This window comes from Oncorhynchus nerka, linkage group LG22, assembly GCF_034236695.1.
Source record: "Oncorhynchus nerka isolate Pitt River linkage group LG22, Oner_Uvic_2.0, whole genome shotgun sequence".
NCBI lineage: Eukaryota > Metazoa > Chordata > Actinopteri > Salmoniformes > Salmonidae > Oncorhynchus > Oncorhynchus nerka.
In genome coordinates, this window is record NC_088417.1 from 15,848,353 (window position 1) to 15,867,816 (window position 19,464).

The following is a 19,464-nucleotide window of genomic DNA, read 5'->3' on the forward strand; positions in this document are numbered from 1 at the left end:
TAATGCAGGGGCTTACCGGGACTGAAGCCCCTGGACCCAGGCCCGTGGCGAGAGGTAGAAGTAAATAAATCAAAATAAAGGAAATGTATACCGTATATATATATTTTTTTATTATAAATGTTTTTTTACTGCAACCGCCAACCACAGGAGGATTCAGGAGCCCACTCTCAATGAGTGTAGACAACCTGCTGCAACTCTGCTAATCATCAGATGGAGGGAGGAGAGGAGGAGGGTAACTGGGGGTGTCCTGCCTTGATTGGGTAACTGATTCATTAAAATAAATAAATAAACTGCATAAAAAGTAAATGTGACTGGTCAATTGTGTGAGTCAGGGGCTGGGCCCAAGAGGCATTTAAAAATTCAATTTAAACGTTATTATTATTACTATTATTTTAAATCCAACCACAGGAGCCCACTCTTAATGTTCAAAATACACTAGAGAACATAATTTAGTCACACAGGATCAACAGTTTCTCAAAAAATAACTGGATTGGCCAAATAAAAGAAACACCAACATAGTGTCTAAAGGGGTGTTTGGCCACCACAAGCAACCAGAACAGCTTTAACGCACCTTGGCATAGATTCTACAAGCGGACCGAAACCATGCCAGGAAAATGCTCCCCACACCATAACATACTATTTGTAGCCCTCTTGTTTTCTGGGGCTCCCAAGTGGTGCAGCGGTCTAAGGCACTGCATCTCAGTGTTAGAGATATCACTATAGATACCCTGGTTTGAATCCAGACTGTATCACAACCGGCCCTGATTGGGAGTCCCATAGGGCGGTGCACAATTGGCCCAGGTTTGGCTGATGTAGGCCGTCATTCCTGGCACATTTTACATTGCTTAATTCCATTACAGACATGTAAACACCTGACAGTCAATCCATCACAACCTTTGATAGCGTTGAGGGAACGCTAAACTGTGGTTCAAATCTAATTTATTTGTCACGTGCCGAATACAACACCTTACAGTGTGTTTGTGTGTGTGTGTTATAATATGACAGATTTTTTTTTTTACCTTTATTTTACTAGGCAAGTCAGTTAAGAACAAATTCTTATTTTCAATGACGGCCTAGGAACAGTGGGTTAACTGTCTGTTCAGGGGCAGAACGACAGATTTGTACCTTGTCAGCTCGGGGATTCGAACTTGCAACCTTTCGGTTACTAGTCCAACGCTCTAACCACTAGGCTACGTTCCATACCTCCTGCATCCACTTGTGACAGCTGGCAGGTCAGGGGCAAAATGTGTAGAGTTTCCTCTTAGACTGAAACACCTGGGTCCTGTTCAATAGGACCGGACGAAGAAAATGGACAGAAACAGGTCGAGACTACAAGAACTTGCATAAAAAGAAACACAAAATTTAGCTCAAAACTTTGGTAAAAATCTGTAATGAACACTACCATGTGCTTTCTTCTGAATTACCTCGATTCCACTTTTAAATGTGAATCTAAAAATCCTCAGCATAACATCAAAATAGCAACTGTCTGTGCAGTCTGAATTTGGCTGTTATTCTGAGATAGCCATCTCCAGAAGTCATCCTGTAATCTCTGGCTTTCACACTGTAATCTGTCACTCCATTCTCATTGACAGGCAGCCGAGCAGCCATGGTGATTACGTAAATGGCTGGTTTTAGTTTACAATACCTAATCCGAACCATATTTCATTCCCTGACGTTAAAAATAAGTGTGTGTGCGTGTGCGTGTGTGGAAGGAGTGTATCCTTTCCTTTCCTCACTGTGCAAGGTCGTTAGAGAGCTCAGTATCAATCCAAAGGAGGACAGACAATCTAGGAAATGAGCTCTACAGCCACAGTGAAAGTGCACTACCCTGAGTTGAGATCAGGCCCAAAATATCTGGGCTTGCAAGAATAAAAACGGACTTTGTAAGTCGCTCTGGATAAGAGCGTCTGCTAAATGACTTAAATGTCGCTCTGGATAAGAGCGTCTGCTAAATGACTTAAATGTAAATGTAATGTAAATGTTTCTGCAGTCTATCCCGGTGGAGAATTTCCACAACAGCTACGAATTAGCTGTAAGCTTTATGGTGTTTGGCAAAGTAAAGGAGTTCACACAATAAATATTTTTATTTTGGCCAAATGAAACCATTTTCTTCCCCTATGTTACAGTAACATATCATTGATCTGCCTTAATGGTTGCAATTTCCTTATTTCACCCACAATAGAAACTCTGTCTTGCTCCCTGGCTTTTCATGTTAGCAACCCTCTGGTGACATCATAACATCTTAGGCTTCCAAGCCTTCCAGTATCACATAAGTCATCACATCAACTACTTGAGAAAACAATGGACTTTGATGTTAGATCCAAGCAAACTCACACACTTACACTTTTCTAAAGACTTAACACAGTTTTATCATTCATGAACAACCTACTAAAACACATGTAACTGTTTAAGTACATATTGGTATTAGTGTGTCTACAAATGCTGCCCGCTTACTGTTTCCCAAGAGGCCGTGGGGCTCGGACTGCCTCCTCCCTGTCCGTCTGTCTGGCTCCTTCTTCTTCTTGCTCGCCCTCAGGCTCCCAAATCGCTTCATGGGGCACGATGGAACACAAGTATAGTGTATAAACCCAAGTAGAACATATCCGACTAAATAGGAGTTATCGGATTCAATCAAGCCTGAACAAGACCCGATTCAAGCTTCAATGTTCCCCTTCTCGCAAAATCCGCACTCCAAGATAATCTGATCCTAGCTCAGGCCAGCCAGGTCAATCTTCTCCTTTAGGAGCTGTGCAAAACTGATCCAAGGACAGTGCTGAGTAGTGACCGTCAATCCACGTGAATGGTCCCAGGGGTACTCTACAATATAGACAGTGTGGAGAGCCTGGAGATGTGAGCCAGCCAAATAGTTCACAGTAGAAACATCTGAAGGAAGAGCAAGAAAGTAGCCAGCCAGGCTGAAAGCTTCACTCCCCAGAGGAGAGCTGGCCTCTCATATAAACTTTCAGTGGCGATTCCTCTTAAACACACTTTTCAAGACAAAGAGTTCTGTCCTCCTTTCCCTGGAGCTTCCTCGCTCTCTCTATCTTTTTCTAGCTCTCGCTTTCTCGTTCTACCTCCCTCTCTTTGAATCTTTGTTATATCTGGTCCACAGGCGTGCAGCAGCAAGAGTCCGTGCTGCTGTAGATTGTCATGTGCAGCTGTCTGCAGTGTGTGTTGTCCCTTTAAAATAGGCAGCATCACAGAGAGGCTGCTAAAAGGAGACTAATCTCAAACACACTCTTTTTCTCTGACAGTTGATTGGCTCTGAGCAAAGCCCTGCCAACCCACCCTCCCTACTGCTTCTGCTCTCCTGTTATTCTGGAACTCTCCATCTCTCTCTCACAACTTCCCTGCGTAGCGCTTTTCTGGCATGTGCCTGTGTTGACAGGTTCCTAGCAGTATAACGTGGTGATTTTATTACAGAACTTCCTCTGCTGATTAAGAGTTCTACTCTCATGAGAGGATAATAAGATGTCTGTTAACCGATATGTGCACACAGTAGTGCATGGATTAAGCTCATGCCCCACGAATGCACATCGCTACCTGTAAGATACAGACAGACCACAGATCAGTGCAAGAACAAAAAGGTGTGCTGGGAACTACCTGGCTGGTTATACATAGCCAAAGCCCGGGTGGTCCCGAGGATTTTTACCTTGAACAAGACCACCTGTGGAGATCATTTTGTTCAGGGAGATCATCACTAATAACACCTTTGTAAAACCCCAAAGCTTAGGAGACATTAAGCATAATGACACAGTACCTCCTTTTCCACCATCACAGTTTAGTGTGTGTGCGTGTGTGTGTGGACTAATTCATTTCATAATTTCTCACGAAAGCAAAAGGTTGAGCATTCTGCATGGAAGAGCAGCACACTGCCTCAAAGCTACTGTTCTATTCTCAGCCTCAGCTTGAGCTGGTTTGTACGTACAGATACGCCATCATAATTTGACCCTGCTTCTCAACAGTAAATGGGAATAATGGATAATAATTCATCAACATTTTTGTAGGAGTTGATACATTTTTCTTTAGGGCAAATCAAGTCTGAAATGATTAAGTGGAAATTACAAACTTTAGATTGCCTTCAGTCCCATCGTGATCCCGGCGCGTTTTGGACATCTAACCTGTTTTCAACATCGTGGGTTTGTTTGTACCATTGGATTCGTATGCACCAGTCAAAACCTTGGACACACCTACTCATTCAAGGGTTTTTCTTTATTTTTACTATTTTCTACATTGACGAATAATAGTGAAGACATCAAAACTATGAAATAACACTAGTTACCAAAAAAGTGTTAAACAAATCATAATATATTTTAGATTTGAGATTCTTCAAAAGAAGCCACCCTTTGCCTTGATGACAGCTTCGCAAACTCGTGTCATTCAATCAACCAGCTTCACCTGGAATGCTTTTCCAACAGTCTTGAAGGAGTTCCCACATATGCACTTGTTGGCTGATTTTCCTTCACTCTGCAGTCCAACTCATCCCAAACCATCTCAATTGGGTTGAGGTCGGGTGATTGTGGAGGCCAGGTCATCTGATGTAGCACTCCATCACTCTCCTTCTTGGTCAAATAGCCCTTACACAGCCTGGAGGTGTGTTGGGTCATTGTCCTGTTGAAAAACAAATGATAGTCCCACTAAGCGCAAATCAGATGGGATGGCGAATCACTGCAGAATGCCGAGTTAGCCATGATGGTTAAGTGTGAATTCTAAATAAATCACTGACAGTGTCACCAGCAAAACACTCCCACAGCATCACACCTCCTCCTACATTCTTCACGGTGGGAACCACACATGCAGTGGTCATCCATTCAACCACTCTGCGTCTCTCAAAGACACGGCAGTTGGAACCAAAAATGTCTCATGTCCATTGCTTGTGTTTCTTGGCCCAAGCAAGTCTCCTCCTCTTATTGGTGTCCTTTAGTAGTGGTTTCTTTGCAGCAATTCGACCATGAAGGCATGATTTTCTCAGTCTCCTCTGAACAGTTGATGTTGAGATGTGTCTGTTACTTGAACTCTGTGAAATATTTATTTGGGCTGCAATCTGAGGTGCAGTTACCTCTAATGATCAGAGGTAACTCTGGGTCTTCCTTTCCTGTGGCGGTTCTCATGCGAGCCAGTTTCATCATATCGCTCGGGGATTCGAACTAGCAACCTTTCGGTTACCGGCCTAACACTATAACCGCTAGGCCACCAACCCCCCACTGTACTTTGGCCTGACGAGGTTAAACCTTGAATACACTACAATTTGCATTTCCTGCAGCTCAGTGATCAAATTAAGATAGCAGATCTGTAGGGAGCAGTGTGGGGGTGATATTTATAGACTGTTGAGTCTTTCTTTGGGAAGTCTATGCTTGACTGAACACTGGCAGGTGCAGGGGTACGTGCGGGAGGGAGAAAATATTGTTCCGTGGAAGCAGCAGTCAGTCCGGAAAACTCAGCAAGAGAGGAGCGACAACACAGAGCCGGTTGTATTGTACACATCATGGGCTAAGGAAGTTAGAGAATTATAAAGCAACACTGTAATAACACTATAATTGCACAAAGCTCTTCATGCCTACCTGGGAGCCAAAGTTCATAATTAGATTTGGCGACAAAGCGATCAGGAATAATCCCCCCAAATATAGAATTATAGCGCAACAGGAGTACATAGTTCTTTGTTACTACGGAGAGTAGTTTGATGGGTTAATTAACATAATTAATATAGTCTACTTATAATGCAGTTGCGTAATAGTACAAAACAAATAACACTATATGATGCATTCGGAAAGTATTCAGACCCCTTCCCTTTTCCGCATTTTGTTACGTTACAGCCATATTCTAAAATGTATGAAATAAATGTTTTTCCTCATCAATCTACACACAATACCCAATAATGACAAAGCAAAAACAGTTTGGGGGAGTTTTTTGCAAATGAATTAAAAATTTAAAAAACAGAAATACCTTATTTACATAAGTATTCAGACTCTTTGCTATGAGAATTGAGTCCAGGTGAATCCTGTTTCCATTGATCATCCTTGAGATGTTTCTACAACTTGATTGGAGTCCACCTGTGGCAAATTCAATTGATTGGACATGATTTGTAAAGGCACACACCTGACTATATAAGGCCCCACAGTTGACAGTGCATGTCAAAGCAAAAATCAAGCCATGAGGTCGAAGGGATTGTCCGTAGAGCTCCGAGACAGGATTGTGTCAAAGCACAGATCTGGGAGAGGGTACCAAAAAATGTCTGCAGCATTGAATGTCCCCAAGATCATTCTTAAATGGAAGAAGTTTGGAACCACCAAGACTATTCCTAGAACTGTACCCTCAGCCAAACTCGGGGGAGATGGGCCTTGGTCAGAGAGGTGACCAAGAACCCGATGGCCACTCTGACAGAGCTCCAGAGCTCCTCTGTGGAGATGGGAGAACCTTCCAATCAGGCCTTTATGGTAGAGTGGCCAGACGGAAGCCACTCCTCAGTAAAAGGTATATGACAGCCCACTTGGAGTTTGCCAAAAGGCACCCAAAGGACTGTCAGACCATGAGACACAAGATTCTCTGGTCTGATGAAACCAAGATTTAACTCTTTGGCCTAAATGCCAAGCGTCACGTCTGGAGGAAACTAGGCACCATCCCTACTATGAAGCATGGTGGTAGCAGCATCATGCTATTGGGATGTTGTTCAGCAGCAAGGACTGGGAGACTAGTCAGGATCGAGGAAAAGAAGAAAGGAGCAAAGTACAGAGACAGCTTTAATGAAAACTTGCTCCAGAGCGCTCAGAACCTAAGACTGGGGCGAAGGTTCACCTTCAAACAGGACAACGACCCTAAGCACACGCCAAGACAAGGCAGGAGTGGCTTTGGGACACGTCCCTGAATGTCCTTGAGTAGCCCAGCCAGAGCACGGACTTAAACTTGATCGAACATCTCTGGAGAGATCAGTAAATAGCCGTGCAGGTGTGCCAAGCTTGTAACGTTATACCCAAGAAGCCCCAAGGCTATAATCGCTGCCAAAGGTATTTCAACAAATTACGGAGTAAAAAGTCTGAATACTTATGTAAATGTGATATTTCAGCAAACATTGTTTTTGCTTTGTCATTATGGGATAGTATGTGTAGATTGATGAGGGAAAATGTTATCCAAGTCAAGGGGTCTGAATACTTTCCGAATGCACTGTATGTTGTTACAGTAACAATTAAATTATGTAATTATCTACATCCATCCAATGTGGTTACGACTACTACCATTAAAGGCTGTTGCCATGGGTTCAGTTCAATGCTCCCAAAACATGAATAAATGGGCAATGATGGAAAATGTGTGGGAAAACCAAGTATTTGGGAAAAAAGGAGTCCCCTTGTGAGAGATTATCACTACAGCACATAATCCTTTCTGATCATGCCAAGTACACACAACATCCTCTTAATCAGAGGGAGATAGTCCAACCTTTATAGTGTGATATGATACCTACATAGGGCTGTACGGTGACCGTATTATCGCCACACCGGTGGTCACGAGTCATGATCACAGTCAAATTCCACATGACCGTTTAGTCACGGTAATTAGGCTTCTCCAAGCGCAGATGCTGCTGATGGTCATTAGTAGCCTACCAAACTTGCTAACTGCCTGATACACAGCACTCTATTGTCTCTCTAATCGCTCTGACATCAATGCAAATGTAATCAAAAATCAAACACTTCATGAGAACCCATGGGCTCATGTTGCGTAACAATTCTATAGGCTATGCAATTACGTGAGAAAACAGTGTGGGCCTCCATTAAAAAGAGGAGGATCCCATCCGCTTTCTATAGGCTAGGCCTAGTATATTTATTTCTCAACTTTACAATAGGAGTATAGCATACCTGGCTTGTCATGAAAATGAACCACAAGAAAAGCGCCCTCAGTTCGCTATTTAAGTGCATTGATTACATATATTTTACTTATTTTTCCCCCCTGCCCGTTTTGAGACAGGTGCATGATAATGGTCCATTCTAAATCAAAACAAATTTCACACTTACAGAATGTTATTATTATAATAATTTTTTACCCCTTTTTCTCCCCAAATGGTAGTTACAGTCTTGTATCATCACTGCAACTCCCGTATGGACTCGGGAGAGGTGATGGTCGAGAGCCATGTGTCCTCTGAAACCCAACCAAGCCGCACTGCTTCTTGACACAATGCCCACTTAACCCGGAAGCCAGCCACACCAATGTGTCGGAGGAAACACTGTACACATATCTTCTGCGTGTAAATCAGCTAGAAAGATGTGTCGGCATCGAGTAATTGTCTCTGGCCCCCTCCCAGTTAGGGGGAGTGATGAGCTCTACAGCAGAGTCTCACAACTCAATCGCTGGTTGAAAACTGTTTTCTGCCCCTCCCAAAAGATAGAATTTGTAGATAACAGGACCAAGCCTGACCTGCTGAGGAGTGACGGACTCCATCCTAGCTGGAGGGGTGCTCTCATCTTATCTACCAACATAGACAGGGCTCTAACTCCTCTAGCTCCACAATGAAATAGGGTGCAGGCCAGGCAGCAGGCTGTTAGCCAGCCTGCCAGCATAGTGGAGTCTGCCACTAGCACAGTCAGTGTAGTCAGCTCAGCTATCACCATTGAGACCGTGTCTGTGCCTCGACCTAGGTTGGGCAAAACTAAACATGGCGGTGTTCGCCTTAGCAATCTCACTAGGATAAAGACCACCTCCATTCCTGTCATTATTGAAAGAGATCATGATACCTCACATCTCAAAATAGGGCTACTTAATGTTAGATCCCTTACTTCAAAGGCAGTTATAGTGAATGAACTAATCACTGATCATAATATTGATGTGATTGGCCTGACTGAAACATGGCTTAAGCCTGATGAATTTACTGTGTTAAATGAGGCCTCACCTCCTGGCTACACTAGTGACCATATCCCCCGTGGCGGAGGTGTTGCTAACATTTACGATAGCAAATTTCAATTTACAAAAAAAAAAAAAGAAGTTTTCGTCTTTTGAGCTTCTAGTCATGAAATCTATGCAGCCTACTCAATCACTTTTTATAGCTACTGTTTACAGGCCTCCTGGGCCATATACAGCATTCCTCACTGAGTTCCCTGAATTCCTATCGGACCTTGTAGTCATAGCAGATAATATTCTAATCTTTGGTGACTTTAATATTCACATGGAAAAATCCACAGACCCACTCCAAAAGGCTTTCGGAGCCATCATCGACTCAGTGGGTTTTGTCCAACATGTCTCTGGACCCACTCACTGTCACAGTCATACGCTGGACCTAGTTTTGTCCCATGGAATAAATGTTGTGGATCTTAATGTTTTTCCTCATAATCCTGGACTATCGGACCACTATTTTATTACGTTTGCAATTGCAACAAATAATCTGCTCAGACCCCAACCAAGGAACATCAAAAGTCGTGCTATAAATTCACAGACAACACAAAGATTCCTTGATATCCTTCCAGATTCCCTCTGTCTACCCAAGGACGCCAGAGGACAAAAATCAGTTAACCACCTAACTGAGGAACTCAATTTAACCTTGCGCAATACCCTAGATGCAGTTGCACCCCTAAAAACTAAAAACATTTCTCATAAGAAACTAGCTCCCTGGTACACAGAAAATACCCGAGCTCTGAAGCAAGCTTCCAGAAAATTGGAACGGAAGTGGCGCCACACCAAACTGGAAGTCTTCCGACTAGCTTGGAAAGACAGTACCGTGGAGTACCGAAGAGCCCTTACTGCTGCTCAATCATCCTATTTTTCTAACTTAATTGAGGAAAATAAGAACAATCCGAAATTCCTTTTTGATACTGTCGCAAAGCTAACTAAAAAGCAGCATTCCCCAAGAGAGGATGACTTTCACTTTAGCAGTGATGAATTCATGAACTTCTTTGAGGAAAAGATTATGATTATTAGAAAGCAAATTACGGACTCCTCTTTAAATCTGCGTATTCTTTCAAAGCTCAGTTGTCCTGAGTCTGCACAACTCTCCCAGGACCTAGGATCAAGAGAGACGCTCAAGTGTTTTAGTACTATATCTCTTGACACAATGATGAAAATAATCATGGCCTCTAAACCTTCAAGCTGCATACTGGACCCTATTCCAACTAAACTACTGAAAGAGCTGCTTCCTGTGCTTGGCCCTCCTATGTTGAACATAATAAACGGCTCTCTATCCACCGGATGTGTACCAAACTCACTAAAAGTGGCAGTAATAAAGCCTCTCTTGAAAAAGCCAAACCTTGACCCAGAAAATATAAAAAACTATCGGCCTATATCGAATCTTCCATTCCTCTCAAACTTTTTAGAAAAGGCTGTTGCGCAGCAACTTACTGCCTTCCTGAAGACAAACAATGTATATGAAATGCTTCAGTCTGGTTTTAGACCCCATCATAGCACTGAGACGGCACTTGTGAAGGTGGTAAATTACCTTTTAATGGCATCGGACCGAGGCTCTGCATCTGTCCTCATGCTCCTAGACCCTAGTGCTGCTTTTGATACCATCGATCACCACATTCTTTTGGAGAGATTGGAAACCCAAATTGGTCTACACGGACAAGTTCTGGCCTGGTTTAGATCTTATCTGTCGGAAAGATATCAGTTTGTCTCTGTGAATGGTTTGTCCTCTGACAAATCAACTGTAAATTTCGGTGTTCCTCAAGGTTCCGTTTTAGGACCACTATTGTTTTCACTATATATTTTACCTCTTGGGGATGTTATTCGAAAACATAATGTTAACTTTCAATGCTATGCGGATGACACACAGCTGTACATTTCAATGAAACATGGTGAAGCCCCAAAATTGCCCTTGCTAGAAGCATGTGTTTCAGACATAAGGAAGTAGATGGCTGCAAACATTCTACTTTTAAACTCGGACAAAACAGAGATGCTTGTTCTAGGTCCCAAGAAACAAAGAGATCTTCTGTTGAATCTGACAATTAATCTTAATGGTTGTAAAACTGTGAAGGACCTCGGGGTTACTCTGGACCCTGATCTCTCTTTTGAAGAACATATCAAGACCATTTCAAGGACAGCTTTTTTCCATCTACGTAACATTGCAAAAATCAGAAACTTTCTGTCCAAAAATGTTGCAGAAAAATTAATCCATGCTTTTGTCACTTCTAGGTTAGACTACTGCAATGCTCTACTTTCCGGCTACCCGGATAAAGCACTAAATAAACTTCAGTTGGTGCTAGATACGGCTGCTAGAATCCTGACTAGAACCCAAAAATGTGATCATATTACTCCAGTGCTAGCCTCTCTACACTGGCTTCCTGTCAAAGCAAGGGCTGATTTCAAGGTTTTATTGCTAACCTACAAAGCATTACATGGGCTTGCTCCTACCTATCTCTCTGATTTGGTCCTGCCGTACATACCTACACGTACGCTACGGTCACAAGACGCAGGCCTCCTAATTGTCCCTAGAATTTCTAAGCAAACAACTGGAGGCAGGGCTTTCTCCTATAGAGCTCCATTTCTATGGAACGGTCTGCCTACCCATGTCAGAGACGCAAACTCGGTCTCAACCTTTAAGTCTTTACTGAAGACTCATCTCTTCAGTGGGTCATATGATTGAGTGTAGTCTGGCCCAGGAGTGGGAAGGTGAACGGAAAGGCTCTGGAGCAACGAACCGCCCTTGCTGTCTCTGCCTGGCCGGTTCCCCTCTTTCCACTGGGATTCTCTGCCTCTAACCCTATTACAGGGGCTGAGTCACTGGCTTACTGGGGCTCTCTCATGCCGTCCCTGGAAGGGGTGCGTCACCTGAGTGGGTTGATTCACTGATGTGGTCATCCTGTCTGGGTTGGCGCCCCCACTTGGGTTGTGCCATGGCGGAGATCTTTGTGGGCTATACTCAGCCTTGTCTCAGGATGGTAAGTTGGTGGTTGAAGATATCCCTCTAGTGGTGTGGGGGCTGTGCTTTGGCAAAGTGGGTGGGGTTATATCCTTCCTGTTTGGCCCTGTCCGGGGGTGTCCTCGGATGGGGCCACAGTGTCTCCTGACCCCTCCTGTCTCAGCCTCCAGTATTTATGCTGCAGTAGTTTATGTGTCGGGGGGCTAGGGTCAGTTTGTTATATCTGGAGTACTTCTCCTGTCCTATTCGGTGTCCTGTGGGAATCTAAGTGTGCGTTCTCTAATTCTCTCCTTCTCTCTTTCTTTCTCTCTCTCGGAGGACCTGAGCCCTAGGACCATGCCCCAGGACTACCTGACATGATGACTCCTTGCTGTCCCCAGTCCACCTGGCCGTGCTGCTGCTCCAGTTTCAACTGTTCTGCCTTATTATTATTGGACCATGCTGGTCATTTATGAACATTTGAACATCTTGGCCATGTTCTGTTATAATCTCCACCCGGCACAGCCAGAAGAGGACTGGCCACCCCATATAGCCTGGTTCCTCTCTAGGTTACTTCCTAGGTTTTGGCCTTTCTAGGGAGTTTTTCCTAGCCACCGTGCTTCTACACCTGCATTGCTTGCTGTTTGGGGTTTTAGGCTGGGTTTCTGTACAGCACTTTGAGATATCAGCTGATGTACGAAGGGCTATATAAATACATTTGATTTGATTTGATTTGGTCATGCCTTTCATGCAACTTTTTTCAAATCATCATTAGTCACATCATGCAGCTTTAAAATGTATAAAAAATCTAAACATATAGCCTAACATTTGCATGACAACTAAAGTTGCATAAATAACTCTACATTAAGTATTAGGAGGACCTGTTTCTTTGTTAAAACCTCTACGGGATCGGTGTCCCTATACCGGGACAGTCACACCCTGATCTGTTTCACCTGTCCTCGTTATTGTCTCCACCCCCTCCAGGTGTCACTTGTTTTCCCCAGTGTATTTATCCCTGTGTTTCCTGTCTCTCTGTGCCAGTTTGTCTTGTATGTCCAAGCCTACCAGCGGTTTTCCCGTTTTCCTCCTTTGCCTTTTCTCCATTTGCTAGACCTCCCGGTTTTGACCCTTGCTTGTTTTCTGGACTCCATGCCCGCCTGCCTGATCATTCTGCCTACCCTGACCTTGAGCCTGCCTGCCCTTCGGTACCTCCTGAACTCTGAACTGGTTTTGACCTTTTGCCTGTCCACGACTATTCTCTTGCCTACTCCCTTTGGATTTATTAAACATCTTAAACGCCAACCATCTGCCTCCTGTGTCTGCATCTGGTTCTCGCCTTGTGTCATCATAAGGACGGTTGAGCTAATGTGTGCTAATGTGATTAGTATGACGTTGTAAGTAACAAAAACATTTCCCAGGACATAGACATGTCTTATATGGACAGAAAGCTTAAATTCTTGTTAATCCATCTGCACGGTCCAATTTACAGTAGCTATTACAGTGACAAAATGCCACGCTATTGTTTGAGAAGAGTGCACAACAACAAAAACCTTTTATCGCGGCAACTGGTTTGATACATTCACCTCTGAAGGTAAATAATGTACTTACATACAGTAATCTTGCTCTGATTTGTTATGCTGAGGGTCCCAGAGATACAATTTTGCATAGTTTTGTTTGATAAAAATCCATTTTTATATTCAAATGTAGGATCTGGGTTCTACAGTTTGAACCCCTGCTGTCTCTGACTCCACACCTACCCCGCCCGGCCATCTAGATGTGTGAAAGTTAGTGTATAAGCAAATGATCCATCATGTATAACATTTCTGGGAGTGTGTAAACTTAAATTTTGTATTACCAACTAATTTCTGTATGTTCTCTATAGTTATGTACTTGAAAATGTATCAATTGACCAATTTGGCACATTTGGGCAGCCTGGATACAAAATATTGTCCAGTATTGCAATACTTAACTGGATCAATCTTTGACTTTGCGCACACACTGCTTCCATCTATTGGCCAAAATATAAATTGCACATAAACTGCAATATTATATTATGGCCTTTCTCTTGCATTTCCAAGGTAATGAGAAAAAAATAAACTCATGTTTTTTGTTTGTATTATCTTTTACCAGATCCGTTCAAATGGTATCAATAATATGCATATCCTTGCTTCAGGTCCTGAGCTACAGGCAGTTAGATTTGGGTATGTCATTTTAGGAGAAAATTGTAATTAAAAAAGGGTCAGATCCATAAGAGGTTTTAACCGCTCAACACAGAATAGCTGCATGTTTACACTCCCTCAAATCATATGGAAAACATATCCTTTCTATTTTATTCAGCTATGTTCAATTGTATTCTTCATACTATAAAACAATATAAAATAATCCCACGGAAATTCTAAGCAAATCTTGTCTGCTAAATGAAGTAGTGTAGCCCACGGCAATATGGCACAGCCAGATCAGGGCCTAACATAAGGACAACTCAGAGTATGGTATTCGGTTCTCCTTAAATAGACTATATTTTCTTCATATCATGTTTCTTTAGACCCGTCTAAAATAAATTATGGATTTATTATGATGGTGTAGGCTACATTACATAGATTTATTAGACTTTTTTAAATGTAGATGTTATAAAGGTCTGCATCAGTGGCTTGTAGGTTTGGAAGCCAGGAGATCCTAAATGTGTTTATGTTAATTAACAATCAATTAACAATCAATTACCATGAGCAGCAGTTACTTGCTTGACAATCACCGGCTGACAAAATGTCATGACCACCACAGCCCTATACCTACATTATATTTTCATTCAGTTCAAATAACTGAATAGTTATTTTGCCTGTTTCCATCATCAACGCATCAAAGAAAGTCAAGCCACTTCGATTGTTCAATTATTCTAAATATACATCAACATTTCCCTAGGATCATAAGGCCTTTGATGCCCATTGTCACCCCAAAACTGCAACGGAGACAAAGTAAAATGGCTTGACCCTTCTTCAAAAGGCAGTGTTTGTCTGCCTTATATAATCAGAATTAAATAGGCTCTGATGGATCTCCACTCTTATCCATCATGTCCCTGTCTCTCCCCTGTTATTTCCTGTTTAGGGGGCACTAATGTGCTGGTTAATCTCCCAAACAATCTCATTTAAATCAGAAAAAAGTGTTTTCCTGTGAACGGGTTAAACTAATCCGTCCCAAAATCCTGTCCTGAGTCCTGACTTTTTGGAACTGAAATGCAATTAGGAGTACATGCCAAAGAGAGGGGAGAGAGGGAGAGGGGGTGCAAATGAGAAAGAGCAAACAAGATAGAGAGGTTGTGAGAAATGTCCTTGACTTTGCCTGACCGCTTGGACATTTAGCTCAGAATTCTTTCAAGTACTGTTGCTACACATTCACCAGATAAACGCACCGTGTCGGAGTTGTCTCCCGCAGTTTCCGTTTGGTAACTTTGTTATTCTGTTCTTGTCATGTGAAGATTGTAAAGGGTATATGGACCACTCTTTTGTGTGCGTGTGTGTGTGTATTTGTGTGTGTTGTAATCAGAGCCCGATCAATATATCAGTTCACCGATATTATCGGCCGACATTGACCTTTTACCTCTATATTGGTATCGCCCGATAATTCCACCGATAACCGATAATCAATAAATAGGATGACAAAATTGAATCTCTTACCTGAACACTTGCGGCCATTCTCATGATGTGTCATTCATTTCACAATATAAGAAATCAACATTTGCTGTTTTGGATGATAATTTATGAGAATAAAGTGTGGAGAATGACTTATTCTTTGTTTGGACACACTACAGAACAGCCCACACTAATAACTCTCCTGTTGTCATTCCCTTAATAAAACACACAAGAATTCACAGAGGAAATGACCGACCTGTCTGTCAAAGCTGCCTCTTATGTGGCTCGGTTTGAAGTGAGATCCTGGTGAACTTGCATGCTAATGCAGAGTGTGGAATTAAACTAATGTCTATGTGAGGTCTTTACCAAACCTGGGTTCAAGGACTGTACCACATCTGGGTTCAAGGACTGTACCACACCTGGGTTCAAGGTCTGTACCAGATCTGGGTTCAAGGACTGTACCACACCTGGGTTCAAGGACTGTACCACACCTGGGTTCAAGGACTGTACCACACCTGGGTTCAAGGACTGTACCACACCTGGGTTCAAGGACTGTACCACACCTGGGTTCAAGGACTGTACCACACCTGGGTTCAAGGACTGTACCACACCTGGGTTCAAGGACTATACCACACCTGGGTTCAAGGACTGTACCACACCTGGGTTCAAGGACTGTACCAGACCTGGGTTCAAGGACTGTACCACACCTGGGTTCAAGGGCTGTACCACACCTGGGTTCAAGGGCTGTACCACACCTGGGTTCAAGGACTGTACCACACCTGGGTTCAAGGACTGTACCACACCTGGGTTCAAGGGCTGTACAACACCTGGGTTCAAGGACTGTACCACACCTGGGTTCAAGGACTGTACCACACCTGGGTTCAAGGACTGTACCACACCTGGGTTCAAGGACTGTACCAGACATGGGGTTGTTTTCTTTCTAAAACTCTAGCTGCACTTGATTTAACCTGTTCAGATCTGCAACCGGGGAAGACCCTTTTTTTCCATCACTACATGTTGACTTCACAACAACGGAGTATAACTATGGACATATTGGTAGCAAAACAGTTGCTCGAAAATGTTAGCAAAGTCCCTGTGCTTAGCTCTCTCCCTATAGGAAGATTAGCCAATCTCCACTGAGCAGAAATGCCTGTCTAAACCTCTCCACAGCAACCGAGATTAAGCTCTCCTTATAGGGCAAATAACTTGATATCTATATTGAGAACGGCCGGTAGTCTAACCACTGTTAATAGATAGAGCCCCCACCCCCACTGTCTCAAAGAATGGAACGTAGCTATTCTTTGATAAGGCCTTAATGTGCTGTGGAATGTTGTTGGTTGGCTGCCTGGACTGGGCAGTGACATGGTGCAGATGTTATCTAGACGTTATCAGGACATTACAAACACACCACAGAACAGTATTTATGTGCAGAGAGCTGATATAATGAGTTAATCGCAAAGGATATGATACTGAGGAACAACACATACAGTTGAAGTAGGATGTTTACATACACCTTAGCCAAATACATTTAAACTGAGTATTTCACATTTAATCCTAGTAAAGATTCTCCGTTTTAGGTCAGTTAGGATCACCAACTTATTTTAAGAATGTGAAATGTCAGAAAAATAGTAGAGAGTGATTTATTTCAGCTTTTATTTATTTCATCACATTCGCAGTGGGTCAGAAGTTTACATACACTCAAATAGTATTCGGTAGCATTGCCTTTAAATTGTTTAACTTGGGTCAAACGTTTCGAGTAGCCTTCCACAAGCTTCCCACAATAAGTTGGGTGAATTTTAGCCCATTCCTCCTGACAGAGCTGGTGTAACTGAGTCAGGTTTGTAGGCCTCCTTGCTCGAACACGCTTTTTCAGTTCTGCCCACAAATTCTTTCTGCCCATCACATTTTCCCACAACTTTGGAAGTATGCTTGTGGTCATTGTGCATTTGGAAGACCCATTTGCGGACTAGCTTTAACTTCCTGACTGTTGTCTTGAGATGTTGCTTCAATAGATCCACCTAATTTTCCTTTCTCATGGTGTTCTATTTTGTGAAGTGCACCAGTCCCTCTTGCAGCAAAGCACCCCCACAACATAATGCTGCCACCCCCGTGCTTCCCGGTTGGGATGGTGTTCTTCAGCTTGCAAGCCTCCCTCTTTTTCCTCCAAACATAACGATGGTAATTATGGCCAAACAGTTCTATTTTTGTTTCATCAGACCAGAGGACATTTCTCCAAAAAGTGCGATCTTTGTCCCCATGTGCAGTTGCAAACCGTAGTCTGGCTTCTTTACGGTGGTTTTGGAGCAGTGGCTACTTCCTTGCTGAGCGGCCTTTCATGTTATGTCGATATAGGACTCGTTTTACTGTGGATATAGATACTTTTGTACCTGTTTCCTCCAGCATCTTCACAAGATCTTTCCTGTTGTTCTTGGATTGATTTGCACTTTTCGCACCAAAGTACGTTCATCTCTAGGAAACAGAACGCGTGTCTTTCCTGAGTGGTATGACAGCTGCGTGGTCCCATGGTGTTTATACTGTTGTTTGTACAGATGAACGTGGTATCTTCAGGTGTTTGGAAATTGCTCCCAAGGATGAACCAGACTTGTAGAGGTTTACAATTTTTTTCTGAGGTCTTGGCTGATTTATTTTGATTTTCCCATGATGTCAAGCAAAGAGGCACTGAGCTTTAAGGTAGGCCGTGAAATATTTCCACAGGTACACCTCCAATTGACTCGAATGATGTCAATTAGCCTATCAGAAGCTTCTAAAGCCATGACATCATTTTCTGGAATTTTCCAAGCTGTTTAAAGGCACAGTCAACTTAGTGCATGTAAACTTCTGACCCACTGGAATTGTGATAAGAGTGAATTTTAAGTGAAATAATCTGTCTGTAAACAATTGTTGGGAAAATGACTTGTCGTGCACAAAGTAGATGTCCTAACCGACTTGCCAAAACTATAGTTTGTTAACAAGTTATTTGTGGAGTGGTTGAAAAACTAGTTTTAATGACTCCAACCTAAGTGCATGTAAACTTCTGACTTCAACTGTAATTATTACTTCAGGATGAGTCATTTAAACAACGGATAATAATACCAAATTGTAACATTGTGATGTCACTCCACACATATTTAGCAGGAGAAATGAGTCATTAAGGAAAGACATGACTGCTGATAATGCATGTTTCCATGGCTTCAAATGATCCGCTCTCTTTGTTTCTCTCTCCCCACCTCCCTCTTTAACTCCCGGTCTCTCCATCTCTCTCCTCTGCATCTCTTTCCATCTTTCTTTCCTCAGGAAGACTCCCTCTCCTCTCTCTCTACCTCTCGACATCTATCTGTTAATCTCTTCCCTGCTTCAATCGATCACATTATCCCCCTCACTTTCTCTGCCCTCCTTGTACCTCTCTCGCTGTCCCGCTTTCTCTCTCTCTTCGCTCTCCCTGTCCCTCTTTCTCTCTCTACTTCTTGTGACGGCATTCTCCACCTCCCTTCCATAATTAACCAGTCAGTCTGCTCCAGACTAACTATAAGAGTAGGCTTTCCATAATTCTATAACTAGAGCTTAGTATTACAGTACCATACATCCACTTTCTGGTTCATGGACAGGCCACCAACGCTTCTTAAACAACAATAGAGAACAAAACCAAATGACTAGACACACCAAGATAATAAACCCATATTATCAGGTAGGTGTGAAAGCATGTCACTCAGCTCAGCAGCCCACAATCCATATGAAATCTGAAAGATTGAGGGGTGTTATAGTGTACTCAAATACTTAATAGTGACTAGCACCCATTCTTGCAATACCAACATAATTACACATTTACGACTAAACATTGTCCTCCCTCTGTTCTTTAAAACAGGTCTTGCAAAGTGGCTGAGATCGGGCATTTCTCACAACATACAAGCATTTCTAAAGTCCTATGAGGTGTTTCTCTTTCTGCGTTCAGTTATCCCTCCACAAGTTATCAATTAAGAGAGAGCAAAAACAGTGCCTGAATCTGGAAATATAAATACACTCTAATCTGACAAC

General features: G+C 42.8%; 1 protein-coding gene across 3 annotated transcripts in view; it reads right to left on the reverse strand.

Annotated features, from left to right (window-relative positions):
* LOC115104898 (5'-AMP-activated protein kinase subunit gamma-1-like) overlaps positions 1-19,464 on the reverse strand; it is a 126,809-nt gene that overhangs the window by 68,812 nt on the left and 38,533 nt on the right. Inside the window, exon 1 of one of the 3 annotated variants that reach the window (XM_029626296.2) lies at positions 2,455-3,192. The exons of the other annotated variants lie outside the window; for them this stretch is intronic. Within the exon in view, the coding sequence (XP_029482156.2) occupies positions 2,455-2,554 (100 nt within the window). The 5' untranslated portion in view covers positions 2,555-3,192. Of the gene's footprint in view, positions 1-2,454; positions 3,193-19,464 lie in introns of those variants that run through there. 3 annotated transcript variants of the gene reach the window in all.